This window comes from Nestor notabilis, unplaced genomic scaffold (genome assembly GCF_000696875.1).
Source record: "Nestor notabilis isolate BGI_N333 unplaced genomic scaffold, ASM69687v1 scaffold21330, whole genome shotgun sequence".
Classification (NCBI taxonomy): Eukaryota; Metazoa; Chordata; class Aves; order Psittaciformes; family Psittacidae; genus Nestor; species Nestor notabilis.
This window is the reverse complement of record NW_009912746.1, coordinates 9,646-26,088: the sequence shown is the minus strand read 5'-3', so window position 1 is coordinate 26,088 and position 16,443 is coordinate 9,646. Positions and strand designations below refer to the sequence as shown.

Here is a 16,443-nt window from a genome sequence, read left to right as displayed (position 1 = left end):
CAGCAGTTGAGACAGGAGTGCAGCATTGTGTGGAAATTACTAAGTAGGTTAATCTCAGCAGGTATTATGGTTCAGACTATAATGGTAACAAGACTGTACTACTACCATCTCTGTAGCAGAACAATTCTTAAAGAAACTACTGCTCAAGCTGGACAAACACGAACAACATACTTATCTCTAGAAGGAATGACCTAAAGGCAAAATTAAAAAATTGGATAAAGGATAATTCATATTAAACTCTTAAATGCTTACCTGAGCCAGGGTGGCATCCGCACATGCTTTCCTAGCATCCTGCAACAGGAACAAAAAACAACAGAGAAATCAGAAGTTCCCTACATTTCCTTATCTGTTTTGTCAAGTTGATCCAGCACCCTCAAAACAAGGCTCAGAAAGCATTTCTGCTTGGCATCCTAAGAGGACCCACCCTAACTGCATCACGAACATAAAATGCTGCCTGCTGTTAAAACACAGAGTATATATTGAGCATTTAACTTCCAAACGTTCTTCTTTTGAGAAAATGGTAATGACTTTCACCATGAAGACAGTCAAGCAATGGAACTGCGTGTCCAGACAGGCTGTGCAGTCTCCATCCTTGGAGGTTTTTGAGACTTAACTGGACAAATCTCATTGCTGACACCTTATTTTAAGCAGGAGATCACTTAACATGGGTTATGGTCTGGCTCAGAAACACTTCAGTAAACATTCATTTTGATCTAATCCATTTTGTCCATTATTTGTGTAACTACTCTTTTTTAAGCAATATTAAAAGATTGAAAAGTGATTTCCTAAAGCAGTCACATGTGCTTGCCCTTTCTAAAAATCCACGTTAACTTTGACATTGTGAAAACATGTAACTTAATGCATCATTTCTGTCCATCTCTGTTCTCAAGCCACACAAATGACCATTCATCTGTACTGTGGCTTCCAGGTCCACAGATACAATACATACTCTGATTTGGTTTTTCAGTTGCTCAGCCTCCTGGCGTAACTGGTCAAGCTCACTCATTTTCCTGTGCTAATGGTGTGCCTCACTGCCACCTCTGAAACAACCAGAAATCTGAAAGACAGACAAGTGGTGATAATGCGAATTAGTATAAATCAGAGCTTGAAATTACTGAGTCCTTTTAACCACATCAAGCAGCTCTTGGGAACAAAAGGCAGATTGCTTTACAAGTACTAGAATACAGGTGAAAAAATTTCTCTGAAATCTCTTCAGAATAAGGTGTTACCACACTTGAATGTGCTTTGCTTTTTGCCAGCACAGTAAACAAGATATAATTTGGACTTACTCCTTCCCTCCAGGGCTCCTATTTGCATTTTTTTCGTTAGTGTTTTTCTGATTCAGTTTTGTATAAACTCAAATTTCCCTAGAGTGAATCAGCAGATAACAGTAATGTTAGACACGAAATTCAGAACTTCTCTGTAGGTCTTAAGAATAGAGTAAGAAATTCTCTTATCAAAGAACAAACCCCTTAAGTATTTACAGACTGACACAATCACTTGCAAAATGCTGTAGGAAGAACCATTATGAATGGTTTCTGTAACACAGGGGTTGTGAGAAATGTTGTTCTAAGATCTGGGTAGAAGGATCACTCACAAATGTCGTTCAGGATTTTGCATGTTAATTGCTAAAATGTCTCCCTGAGACTTACAGAATGGATTCCAATAGTAATGTGTTGTCAGAATGGAACTAGTATTTTTTTGAATGTTGAGGAGAGGAGCTTGAGAAACTGCTGCCAAGAGACATTTTCCCCCTCTAAGACTCTAATTTTCCTAGCACTGATAAGGACCAAATTACTAACACATATCCCTCTGTTTGCTGTACTCTGCAGTCAACAAGATAGTGGCTCAACAGAACACACCTACCACTGAACACCCTCTACTACTGCCTGTAGGAGTTCCTCAACTATTGAACTGTTTTCCAATATAATCAGCATACAGATTCCATTAAGCATACAACTTACCTTTGAAAATCACTGTTCCAGAAAGATGTTGTTGCCATTTTCACTAGCACTGCATGCTTAAAACTCAGCTGCTCTTAAACTTTGTTTTAAAATATGTGCAGCTTGATATATAACATGCTGATGAAGTTTATCTTTTATTGCAGATCAAGATAATTGGTTCCATTTTCAAATGCTACACAGAGCACCTGGAGTTTATAAACAAACACTGGTAGTGTGTGCTTAGAACATTTTATTAGCCAGAATTGACCCTTTACTATTAAAGCAAATGCTTTGCCAGCAGCTTTACATATTACTCTGTTAAGATTTAATCAGCTTATTTATCTTCGCAGGCATGCATGTTTTTGTTGTTTTTTTTTTTCCTAAAGCCCTTCCCAAGGAGAAAGAGGAGGATAATTTCCACATTTTTATCCACTCATAGTAACAAGAAGCATACTGTGAAGGCAAATTAAAGCAATAGAGCAAGCACTGCTATCTAAAGAAGTTTCAAAAGACTGACTAAACATTCCCTAAATATTGCTATCCCACATAACCAGACTACTCAGGTCTCTTCATAGTAGCTAGTATTGCAAACTAAAGACCTCAAGGAACAAATGTCAGATCTTGCCATATCATCATTTATGAATTTATACTCTTCTCTGAAACCCACAATAGTTTAGAAAAGGAGTTTTAGTTAGCTCCTGGTTCAAACCCTACATCCACACAGCTTCAAAGCCCTTTCACTTCATTGTGAAACTAGGTCTCTTCTCTCTTCTGGTGCCAGGGTCATCTTTAAGCCCCTTTAAGATTGCTTGTTCAGCTCAGTCCAAATCCAGTTAAGACAAAACCCATCAAGAGTGTTTTATTATCCTATAACCACCTTCTTTTCTTTTGAATGCTCTTCTGTTTCTCAAGATGTGTTGTTCACTCTGCATCTAAGACAAAACAGACTGTGGCTGGGCCTCCCTACAGTTTTTAACATGCAGTCATCACTGCCTAGAGCTCCTGTGTAGATCACACGCATTGTGAAATAACATGTGCTCATCTTGTCATGAATTAAGAAACTCTGAAGACTTATTACGAATAAACTGAAATTTTTCAGATCTTTCAGCTTTTAAATAATCATTTTTGCTTCTGCCATTCTCCAAGTTAATATGTAAGCCCATTTCCCACTGAGCAAATACCAACCTCTCCAGGCAGAGTACAAAGAATTCAGAGATGGTATCATTCCTATTTCAGAGAAAGAAATCATGATCCAAAACTTAAGTGTTCTGCTCAAGGTCACAGCAACTCAATGATGGGATTAGGATCAAGATTTAGGACACCAAAATTCCAGCTGCAGAGATACAGGTAACTACACTGAAGATTTGCATGCAGCTTTATTTAAAAATATAATAGGATGAATAATCTAATGTCAAAGCAGACATGTTCTCCTGTAATACTGCTTAAAATAGTGCCAATTTATTTCTGCCAGAATCTATGTGCTATGCAACAGAATTCTCTCGCACATAAATGAAACAATAATTCTTTATATGGAACAGAAGAGGCCTAATGAGATGAACACTAATCCTAGGGGAAAAAGTTACAGCGAATAAGTCCACCTCACAGAAACCAGACCCTGTAGTTTCATTCTGGATTATTTGCACACACAGAGTTCAAAACAAATCATAGAAGCTTATTTCATGCTTGGGCCTTATTGCTTAATATAGCATGCACTTAAGGATACTATTGCAAATGACCCAGCCTTACCTAGTGTACAACTAAGCTCCTAAAATGCTCTATTTGTGAACTCCGTGTCAAGACAGTCTCTCCCTAATGCTTTAAGGAAAGCTTCCTTTTAATGAGTAACTTCAAAATTGTTTATCAACACTACAGAAACCTTTACACCTACACGCAAGATACCATCTCCATTATCATGGGCAGTGAGGAGTTTAAGGAACTTAACTACTGTTGTTACAAGCAGCACCTATGGATCTTGACCTTCAGTTACTTGCTAAGCAGGACTCACGTTTCAATATTCACTGCATGACAACTAGTAGCTGAATGCATACACCCCTTGATGTCTTCCCCATCTGCAACACCATAGATCCACATAAATTCACATCTTGAAGTTAGGTACTTTTAGAGTTACAAGTTAAGCCCTGCATTCCAAGCAACTCCAAACTGTGTTTCTGACAGCATCCAATGGAATTGTTTAAGCCACATTTCCACGTTCCCTTTGTAGTCTTTGTTGTTTCAACATCAACAGGAAGTTCCAATTCCTGCCAACATGACTGAACTCACTAGCACTCAGGAAACGAAAATCCTAATGAAGCCAAGAGCACTAAAATATAGGAGTTCTCTGAAGCAGACTAAAATTTATGGGACAACCAGCCACCAGCTTGGCTATTCCTCTATTTCTTTTACACTAAGTCTTAGGTAATTAAATTTATGTCAGAAATATGAAATCTGTGGGGAAATAAAGAGCTCCATCCTCTTGTGTATTGATTACTGTAAATCAGTAGAGTTTACTAGTGTCTAGCATTAAAAAACAAAAACAAACAAAAACAACTTTAAAAGGGCAAGAACAACAGGTAAGGTCAGGAAAATGTATGGGCAAACAAAATGGTTTTATCTATTCTCATTCTCAGTACATGAGAAATATTTATACAGATTTATTCTTAGACATAACAAGCAGAGACTGTTCAATATATGATCTATGCTCATTACAAGCTAGTGCAATTATCATGAAATAACACATTTTTGTTTCTTGGCATGTTTAAAGGCACTTAACCCCATCTTAAAAGAAGTTTTTAGAAGAAACTGTAAGCTTGATAGGGCTGATACTTCTATTTCTGGGTTTTTGAAAGATGTTACCAAATTTCTAAATCAAACAAACCTCATGCACTATTCAAATTCCACACTCCTTTTATCCAAATTATCACCATAGCTGTGAAGAAATAGGTAGCAGTCAAACTTATACTTACCTTTCTTTTGAGTAAGTTAATGTGTTCTTGAAGGCAGGCTTCTCAAGAATAACACACTCACTTTGCCGAACCCACTCAAGACCTTTCCAGAGGCTGAAGTGCTTAAGTGTCTCTGCTCTAAGCCTAATTCCTGCTAATCTTGTTGACAAGTATACCTCAGAGATAATTCTCTTCTTGCTAGAGACAAGAAGATGCATACTTGCAAGGTAGTTCACTGTTCTTCACTATACCACACGACTCAAGTCTCTAATCTCTTTTTAGAAGTTACCCTTAGAAGAGTCCCTTTGTTCCTCTGTTTCCAATCAAGAATTGACTTCACCTTTCAATAGAAGATCAAACTTTACAATTTGGCTATTTCAAAAGGATTTATCAGGTCACTCATCTCAAATTAACAACTTCTGGGTTTGTTTTTCTCTAAGGTACATGACCTACATTCCTATGTAAAAGGAAAGTTATCTATGTCCAGGCACTCAATTATGTTGAACAATCTTTGCACTGAATAGAAAGCCATATGAAATCTAAATAACTCCCACAGGCTTCCTGCAAATGGATATAGACATAAGGTCCCAGTATAATAATTCACTTTAAATGTAAAGCTCACTATGCAAAATACAGTGATAATTCAAAGGCTAAGGAAGAATTCACTCATTTCATTATTAGAACTCTAATGTCCTTTCCAGAGCTCAAATTGTTTATCCAATTAAGTCCAGTTACTGAAACCAGCATATCATTAATACTATCACATTTAGATGTAGAGTGATGCTTGCCTACATTATAAGAGAAGTGGGAAGAGTTGAATACAACTTATCTAAATACATATTCTTGTGTTAAATATGATTCCTCTCTACAACTGCCTGGTAACAGCAGTGAGGTGATGGTCACTAAACACTGTTATTTAATCTTCTCACACCATTTCTCCTGAATAGCCCATCCTATAAATAATCTCTACAGATTAAAAGAAGAGAACACAGATTTGAAGTTGCAGCTATCATTAAGTCAAGTATTTAGAACTTCTATCCCTTGATGGCCAAACTTTCTTTTCCACAAAATAATTTTAGTTTACATTACTACTACTAAAACCTAAAGTAATCCCACCAAGCCATTGCTGATGCGGTCTGGTAACACAGAAGGTTTAAAGATATACTGTTAGAGCACTACCCATGTACAATAACTTCCTAAGAAGGTTAGCCAAATCACCTTTCTCCCCAAATGAACAGCTTGACCAATACTTGTTCCCTCAACATTTTCCCTGCTAATACACATCACCCCAGTATGTACAAAACAGACACAGAAAAAGCAAAGCACATCATTTGCAAGAACAGAGACAAAACTTCACAGCCTTCCTAATGAGTTCATGTTACATCTACCAGTCTCATAGCAGGTCATCTGATTAAATGAAATTGTGTTAATCTATTAGATACCATAAATCCTATTAGCAACATACACAGCAGCTTGTACATTTTCACAATGACAACGGAATTACACACAATCCACTGTTAGTTCCAATGTTTTGACATCATACTGGCTTTGAAAAGCTGAGGGGGTTTTGTTATTTAATTGGAAGTATATATTGAGTCCTATTTGACTTTTATTCAATAGAAAATACAGTAAGAAAGATCAGAATTGCTTGTGGAACAAATTTGAGGTGTTCCCTATCCCATTTACATGCTCCACAAGAGAAGACAAAAAAAATTTAGGGGTGCCTTCTGATCCTTAAGTACACACATTTCCAGATAGAGTGACCAACAAAAAAAAAAAAAAAAAAAAAAAAAAAAGGTGTAGAGAATTTTAGAAGTTAAAAATCATAGAAAAGGTATTCAGGAACATGACATAAATGTAAAGACTCACACAAGCTTCTGTGATACAGCTTTATTTGAGGGGGGGGGAAAAATCCAACCAAAACACAAGCCTTTAGAATATGCACCGAATATAGCTCAAAGACACTGGCTTAATAAGCAGCACTGATTAAAACAGAAGGTTAAATACAAAATAGGACAAAAAAATACTAAAAATACTATAATGCCACTGAGGAAAAACAATGGTTTGCCTACACTGGGAACACTGTGTTCAGTTTCTGCTCCTCAAAAAAAAAGAAAAAAAAAAAAAACCAAAAACAAAAACAAAGAAAAAACCAACAAAAAATAAAAAAAAAAACCACAAAAGAAAAAACACTGGAAGTATCTAGGGTTGACCAAAGTAACTAATTGCGGAGTACCTCGGAAGACAGGTTTAGAGAAAGAGACAGGGGCTCACTTGCTGCTTGCTTTTTTGAAAAACAGGTAAACATCTAGTAATGGGAAGCAACAAATTAAACTGAGCAAATACTTCCTACACAACATATGGCTAACTAGTGATGTTCCTAACAGAGTACGGGGCTTCACAAGAGGCAGAAACAAGTTAGTCTGGAAAGTAATGAAGGTTTCACTGTTCCAAAAAATATTACTAATAATTATGATTGCAAAGAATACGAACTTTGAAACTCCTAGGTTCTGTTTAAATAATACAGACACATTAAAAAAATTCTGACAAGAGCCACTTTGCTTAAAAGAAATTTGGCCTTCTTTTGTCAAACATGGCAGAGAAGTAATTTTTCATTCACTAGAGAATGACCATTGTCATCATTTTATTTATTACAATTCCCTGCCCCACTGAGATGAAACTGTTTCATCTACGGTCTCCCTCTGCTTTGCCAGTTCCATTTCTGAATAAAGGCAGGCACCAACATCTATTATTTAGCAGGTTTCCTGCCCATTTTAAAATCCTTCCTGTTGATAGAAGTAATGCTAAAGTAGAAAACAGGTACTTTAGGCTTGCACATACTAACTGCTAAAATCCTTAAGTTTGCCACTTAAAAAATATTATGAGTTTCTCAAGCACTAGTAAAAAGAAGTTACCTTATTTCTTTACTTACATTTTCTCTCACTACAGTAGAAAGCCAACTAGTAGAAAAGTCAAAGTAGTAGAAAGCCACTACAGTAGAAAGTCAAACATGCAAATTCTGGGGGGAGGGGAGAAAAAAAAAAAAAGAAAGAGAAAAACAAAACCAGAATTTGTACAGTTGTCAAGAAATAACAGATTTCTTAAGTCTAGCAGAAATTAAAATGCTATCAAAGCACAGACTATTTTTTGTTAGCTATTTTTTCCAAGAAAACTCTTGCAATCCTCAGATCATTAAGTCTCCTCCCCTAGTGATACAGGACTCCACACTGTTAGAGAGTTTAGGATTGTAGCAAAACATTGTCTCACTCATACAAGCCTAATTTTCACTGCACTACAAAGTGTCCCCTCTCCCCAGTCTGCGTTTTCAAAGCATTGAAATTATTTCTGCTCAATACTGTTCCTGAGGTATGCTAGCTTTCTAAGCACAGTGAAATACCAAGGTATCTATTTTATCAAAAGAAGTTACATAAACCTCCTACTAAACAGCTCAAGCGAGAGCACAACACTCTTCTAGAAGAGTTACGACTTCTAATCACTAAAGATGTTAACAAGTGAAATATTAACACATAAAAAAAAAAAACTCACACACTTGCAGTCTGGAAGACTGTAATGATTTAACATACAAATTGGCTTTGTAGCAAGATGGAAGAATTTCTTGTAAGAAATTTTGGAGCAATTTTTTTCCTCTGGCAGCACAAAGTCATTACAGTTCACCCCAAGATTCTGAACTTCAACAACCACTTCTACACGCAAAACATCTGTAATCTGTCTGTACCACACAGCAAGACAAGGGCTATGGGTGATGTCAATGGACACTAAGTGTGCATCTTCAAAGCTGCTGCATCAGGACAGTAGAGGATTATTCCAGCCACAAAGCAAGAATGTACTGAAGCAAAATGATCTTAAATCAGAAAGCCAGTCTACAACCTCATGTACTTTAAACTGAAATGCTTACAGATAATGCATCTTTCCGATTTTACAGTTCACTATTAGCCGGAAAATTTACAAACCACTCCAGTGTCTGGTATGGAGGTTAAACTACTTAGGATATGGATCATCCTCATCCAAGCTCATTTATAGATGAACAGCTTAATACTGTGATTATGGAATCATCACAGTGTAAGCAGTTTTGTTGGCTACTGCCAGAAAAACCACACTTTTAGACATAAAACAGTAACTCACACTTAGAGGCCAAACTCTAGCCCCCAAAGACACAAGCGCATGACATGACCATTTGAAGTTCTGAAAAAAGATCAACTCTATTCAACTTTCAGAAGTCTTGACAGGAAAAAATTGCCCACATTGCAGAGATAAGAAAACTAATGAAATTCTGAAAGCATTACCTGAAATCTAAACAATTATGCTGGAACACTAACAGTACACAGAATACACAATAGCAAAGGCCAAAACACACACCATTATTGTCCTGTGCTGTACCCTCATTAATGCAGGAGAGGTGTTGCAGATTTCATATGCCTTCTGCAAAAAAGAAAAACAAAAAACCAAAAAAACCCCTGCTTTAACCAGCCTGCAGGAAGAGTAATGAAGTCTAACAGCAAAATGCTCCACAAAGTTTAGTTTTTAAAACCAGGCTAAGTCTCCAGATGAGCTTGCTGAAAGCATCCTGTGATGCCTGCAGAATGCAGTCCTAGCAACTGAGGTATTTTCAATTAAAGATGGAGCTCTTTTCAAAGAACAAAAGTAGACAAGTGACTGAAGAAGAAGTGGGGGGGGGGGTGAGATCTGCATCGTCACAAGCTTCCAATTTTAGCTAAAATGTAGCCTGGTAAAAACAACATGAAAATTACAGGCCAAGTCATTCACCACACCACAATACTGGTTCAGCAAAGAAAGAGTTCTTGTAACAAGCTTTATACACCATCTTTAATCAGCCCTCACAGCCCTGCTTAGCTGAGAGCTCAAGAACTGGGGTTTCTAAAACTGGAGAGAACAAAAAGTACCACAGAATACTTTAAGCTTGGTTCAAATGGTTAAACCATTATACCAAAGCACCTTGGAGGTTAGCCAGCCCTACACATAGCTGGCATACCCAGTGTCCCCACATTCCCACAGCTTTCTGCTCCAAGCAAAGCATCATCATTTCTGGGTAAAGCTTCCTTACTACAGCACCAACTGCTGACAGCCTAATATTCCTTTTTCCTTCAAAATTTCCTTCAACTTTCCTTGAAGTAGTTACATTGAGGTGACAACCCAGCCTAAAAACTTAACTCCAAAATTCACCAGAAAACAAGCCTTCACATGAAGGCTCTTCTGGAAAGTTTCATAAAGTTGAGGAAAGCGGGAAAGAAAAGAAGAAAGGAAGGGACTTTGAAGAGTAGGGCAAGCATTGAGAAGTATTTTACTGAAACATCATAGCAGATCTGAACAACTCTCCAAAATTAAGCAACTTCCTAAATACATTCACTGTAGCCCTCTCCAAAGCCATTAGCTGTGTAAACACATTTTTCTTCTTGAACTATGGATTCAATGACAGATTTAGACACCAAATATTCTGGCTGTTAATTCCACCCACACACCTTCTTAAGGCTGCTTTACACATACATTAACTAGATGCCAAGGCCAATATTTGAACTGCAGCAACAGCATTCTAGCTTCTTAAAACATGTCATCAATTCATACATAACCTGATATGAGGCCAGGCATGGCTCATCAGACAAGACACCTGCCCAGCAAAGGTTTGGCTCAGACCTTGGGACAAGGTTTGGCCAGGCTTCATAAGCAGCTGTGTCTGTGCTCCTCCAAGCACTAATTCTAGTTCAGATTTTTCTTGTCAAGTACAGATCTGTATTCCAGAAAGCCTAGTCTTTGCTGTCACCTGATGCAAGAGCAGCTTTGAAGGACAGCCAATGGAAGGATAAAATAGTAATTACAAATTCATAAATTAAATATTGTCAAGTGAATGGATACAATCCCTTCTCTTTTATTTGATGTTTTCTTTCTGGGAATCACCTGCTGAGTCTATAATTTACAAGCACATAAGCTCTGAACAACAAGTAATACCTTACCAACAGGTTTGCAAAACAGATTATCCTAGTAGGGACAATGCTAGACTGTCCAACTCCTTCAAAAACTTACTGCAAACACTTCTGCAGTCAAAGGCTAGCACGGCTGGACCACTTCTGTGGGAGGTATTTGGCTGCTTCTCTCATTGAAGAATTGCCAAGTTTCCATCTGAAGCAGTCATTGTGCTCAGGAGACATTTTTCCATATATTAGTGCGAATGAAGTACACACAAAACAAGAGAATATCAGGTCAATAAGTGTTAATGGTCATTATGCAACACTTACATTAGCCGGTTAAGGAGCTAACAAATTTCCATTTTCAATGTAGCATGCAAGTAATAATAATTACACAAGCTAAAAATACCTGCACCTGAACAAGCCAACTTCACAAATGCTTCATTATTACATACAGCTCAATTCTTGAATTACAGGTCCCACTTTAACTAGGCACCTTCCTACAAGGGTCAGTCACTGATGTTAATACTTACAAGATTTTCTGCATAAAAAGAACTCTGCAGAATACCTGGCAATGCAGGTTTCAAATAAATAAATAAATAAACAAATAAATAAGAAAAAATAATGCTTGTTGTATTTGCTCTGTCCAAAGACAAGTTTTTCTGATAAGTTAAATCCTTCACCTGTTTCTAAGCACAAGATTATGAGCTAAAGATATTTAATCTCCATTCATGATTTAACAGTATAAAGTTGCAGCCCTATTAGGAGCTATCATCTTCAACATTACAAGTGACATGTCCTTCCCCTATCCCATCCCCTATTTCTAGTAGTAGAAGTCTGGAAATGCTTTCCTCCTGAAGAAGTTTGTACACGTTTTCTATTGTGCTCGATATATCTAAGAGACAAAAAAGATAAAAAGTTTCTCACAGCTGCATAGAACACAGGAAAATTGACGGCTAAAGAATAAAGATCAGTTCTAGGGCCCCTCCAAAGCTCTGGCTGCGTTTCTTCATCCAGGCATAAAAGATCTACACAAAACATCTTCTGGTCAGTCAACATGGTCTTCCATCAAACTGCCCTCATCTAAGTATCAAGGCCAGAAGTTTCAGCTTCAGAAAAAAGAAAAAAAAATTAAAAAAAAAAAAAAAATCACGCTTTTATTTCAGAAAATTCAGGGCAGAAGACAGATACTAACATATGTAGAAACCTTCCAAGACCTTGCAAAGGCCAAATTCAGTAAGAGAGTTTCGCATTCAAAGTGCCAACTTGGAATTATTGTCTGAGAGAAACACTGCATTTCTGTCTCCTCCAAAAGCATTACAGAATAAGAATAATTCACTAAAAAAGTCAACTGCTATGTGCACATTCCTCAATATGCCAGAGGTTATTGCCACACAGTAAAGCAACCCAGCTTTTAATGAACGTCACCAAACTCTAGCTATAGATGCATAGTCCATCAGCTTTTGCTGGCATGCCTAAGACTTGAGGACTCATCTCTCCCCATGTTTAAAAAAGTATTTGAAAATAAACCTTTGGGACAGTTCGCCACTTTCTCTAAATAGAATACTAATAAGCAGACAACAATGCTTGAGACTACGGCAGGGACACATGCTTGCAATAAACAGCTCTGGAGTAAAGTGGCCCCTTTTCCTCTGCCACCAACAGTGAGCAAATTCAAGCTATTTTCATGGAAGACAGCATCCCTATGTTGCCAAAATACTCATATTTCCTGATGCTAATCCCATGACCTACATTAAAAAAAAAACCCATACTGATGCAATATTTAAGCATAAAAATCTGGACTGTAACAGGTCACTTCATTAATCCTTTCTAAATGCATTTGCAAGCTATGTGTATTATTTAAAAATAATCTTAATTCTAGGAACAGCAGAGAATTCATGTACAAAATAAAAGAACTGATTATTATAAGTTTAACAGATGCCTAAAGCCAAACGCTTAAAACATCACTTTTTAAAAAAGAGGGGTCTTGGGAGATCTCAGTAGTTGAAGAATATTAATGACTGTTGCTACCTTAGTGACCAAAGTCAACTTAATTTCTACCTACATCTTTTCTGCCTTGTTCTTAAAGAAATTCACATTTAAGATCATTCTAACACCTCCTGATAAGTAGCAGGCATAGGAAGCCAACTTTTTTTAAGAATAAAAATTAATGATATTTAGTGTAAGTTTTCAAACCAGTAAGTCAGGAAAACTTAGAACCTGCTTGGGCATAAATTTCTAGCTACATTTATCAGAAAAAGAAATTACTGAACATTGCCACTTAATAAAGTATCCCCTTATCCAAAACCAAGCAGTTTTGTTGTAATATACTACTAGATATCTCCCTTCAGACCAAAAAACAAAACCCAGGCAGCACTGGAAGAGCATATATCACTATTAATTAATGAGCACAGAAATGACTAAGCATTTATTACTAGATGCTTCTATCTGCAGAGCCTTACGGTAATTGAACAGTTGTTTCTCACTTCAGCTGTCATCTTTCATTGCTTCTTTCAACTCTTCTATCATGCTCTCCAGTTTTTACTGGCATTTTCACTTCATTTGTAAACTCTCCAGAATTTCTGTTTAACTGAACAGGGCAGAGCACATGCACAACAGGGATATCGGAGTTCTACTTCAATAATAACATCACTGACACACCATATTTTTCACTATTTAGTATTAATATTATTGCCATGAACAGACAAGCAGCTACAAAGGTAAGACTATGTAACCAAATATTGCTGGATGCAAACACCTTCTCAGTAACACACAATTAACTATTCAGGAGCTGAAGAAACAAAATACTAGGTCTTACGGGCTAAAAGAAACCCAAACCACTTTGCACTTTAACTGCAAGAGACAAATTGAAAAGGTTTTAGTTACTTTCTCTAGGAAATATAATTTTTTGCCTAAGCCCTTTAGCATCGAGAACGCTTAGGGCCTTTACTTAAGAGGAAAAAAAGCCACACACAGCAGGAGCTATGTAGAAAGCTGCTAATAGTGAGACCAGATTCATAGTTTGGGTTTAGAAGTGCTAAGGAAACAAAAGAGGGGGACAAAAAAAAAAAAAAGAATCCCCAAAAAAAACAAACCAAGGGTAAAACTATAGTACAAATCAGTCAGATAAGGTGTTTGCAGAGAGGTTGAACAAAATAATGGGAAAATAATACAAAAACAACCCAGAAACAAAACAGATTCATTATTCTTCTCCAGGGGACCTAAGGCAGTGGTGCCACAGTATCAGGACATTATCTTAGCAGAAAATGTGTAATCTCTCATCTAAATCAGCTGAATCTCTAGGTAGCAGGCTTAGGGCAGTTCAGAATGCAAGCTACACACAGTACTTTGTCTCCTAGAAGCTAGAAGTGGAAGCATGCTGTTGTAGAAGCAGTTTGCACACCATCCCAGTGTGACAATCAGTGACAGAATCGTAAAATAGCAAATGAAGACACATTACACACCTAAATATGCGTGGTTATGCTTTTTTTTTTTTTTAAATTAAAAGTCAGCATTAGAAACACACTCGAGTAGCAAAAAAAGTATGTAATCTACAATTTAAGAACATGCAATCCCATTAAGAAAAATAATTCTTGCCAATTCTCATGAAGTTGCCAAAAGATTGTTTATTTAAAAGTCACTTTTAGCTATACCAGTTTTCCAGTAGGTCTTCAGGTCATTTTCTGTGATTTGAATATATTCAAGAAGTCCTTCCAAAGATTGATGTGTTTCTCTATCACCTGCTCAAGCTCTCCCCAAATATTTCACAGTAGGTGCTGAGGAGAGCACAGCTTTGCTGGATCATGTTTTCACAAGCAAATGAATAGCTGTATGCAAAACCTGGCACAGAGGGAGGTGATCACACCACCTCCTGTTACCAAAATCCCAGCAATTACAACAGAATCTATCAGATGAAAACTGACACTATCTGGGGATTCAAGCGTAAGAGAAGAACAGGTATTTTCCAAAAGCCTGAATATTTCTCTCATCCCTGCTTGCCAACACATCTGTATTGGCATGATTTTTTCAACCTTGTTAAAAATAATGTATTGCTTCAGATATTACCATTACAGTGACATCAGTAGGTACATTAAGATCTTCACAACAATATTTATTATATTAGAGGAGGAAATGGGTTATATGATCACTTATTTACAATACAAAAAAACAGAAATAAAAATAGCAAAATTAGACATGAAAAATACTAGCAGAAATCAGTAAGACTGTGTACATGCATAAGCACAGAAAATTAATAGAAATTCCTATTATTGTATTTTGTATTTCCATAAATTTCAGCTCAACTATTTTATCAACAGAAGCTGAATCATCCATTTCATGCTACATATGCCAGCCAGTAAAGAGTCAAGTGAGTCAAAGGGGAATCAGTTGCTTCCTACTTACACCCTCTAAAAAAAAAAAAAAAAATTTAAAAAAAAAAAAAAAAAAAAACTTTCAGAATGCTACATTTAACATTACTTTTTACATCCTTAAAAGTCAAGTAATTTAAAGTTAGAAGAAGTAGCCAAGCAAGCAAGCAAGTCAACATACCTTTACTGGATCCAAGGGAGACAGTTACTGATATAACTGATCACATATACAACGTGGTCTTTTCTGGACAACCTTGGTTCTGAAAAAGCATCCCCCTCATCCATGCACGTAGGCACAGACTTCAAATGAGATCCTCAGATGCTGACATGTCTCACTGCACTAAGGCCCTCAAAATACTGATGAAAAACACATTATGTTTCCAGAGCAGCAAGATAATTTATGTTCTATGAAATCTGAATTGTGCCTCACCATGCAGATCAAGAGTCCAATAGATGCAATAAAGGTGCCCCATCTTAAGGACAGGCTGGACAAGACTCAATTGATAGCTACCTCCTGACTATAAGTACTATCACATCCTGCCCCAACAAAAATACAGAATTTAAGACATTTGAACAAAAAAAAACATCTGCTCTCTTTGTGCCTCTGCTACACAGACTATACAAAACAGCCTAGGAGATCATCTGCAAGAAAAATATTCATTCTTTACAACAGTGTTGAAGATTTTAGCCAAGCTTCAGCTAATTATTTCATTGAAATAAGAATTTAAGTGTTCAAACAGCATGCTGATCTTCAGTAAGAGATTAACAAAGATTCATAGTTAAAAAGAAATTATGCTACACCATGAAATAACTGCTTTCCAGCAGCAGTCTGAAGATAAAAAGTATTTCAGTGGACTTTAAAAATCAACAAAATGTATTACATGCATATAGCAGAAAAAAGAATACTAAGAAGAGATTAAAATATGGCATAACTTCTCTAATCTTTTTAATCCAAACAGACCAAGCAATACTTTGTTCTCTAGACCTGCAATCAACATAATCCATCTTTAATCAATGTGCAAGCAGTTCCATTATTTTTGATAGCAATGACTTATACCTCCAGTAGCTCACTGATTTCTCCCAGCAATTGCTCTATTTTGATGTGTACCTTTGATACAAATAAGGTACAGAAGAACAGGAACAAGTAAAGCAAGGTTCCCAGACTGAAAAGTAGAGTAACACAGGAGACCTTGAAGCCATTAGACTGAGAAGTAGTGTTTGGGAACAGAAAATGCAACAATGCTTAATGCTG

At 36.7% G+C, this 16,443-nt stretch overlaps 1 protein-coding gene across 1 annotated transcript in view; it reads right to left on the bottom strand.

Moving 5' to 3' along the window:
* Positions 1-4,983, bottom strand: part of GNB1 (guanine nucleotide binding protein (G protein), beta polypeptide 1) — a 16,581-nt gene extending 11,598 nt beyond the window's left edge. The window contains exons 1-3 of the mRNA XM_010021171.1: positions 4,903-4,983; positions 950-1,057; positions 253-291 (exon numbers count right to left, since the gene is read on the bottom strand). Coding sequence (XP_010019473.1) covers positions 253-291; positions 950-1,006 — 96 coding nt within the window. The 5' untranslated portion in view covers positions 1,007-1,057; positions 4,903-4,983. The remainder of the gene's footprint in view (positions 1-252; positions 292-949; positions 1,058-4,902) is intronic.
* Positions 4,984-16,443: the final 11,460 nt, after the last annotated feature.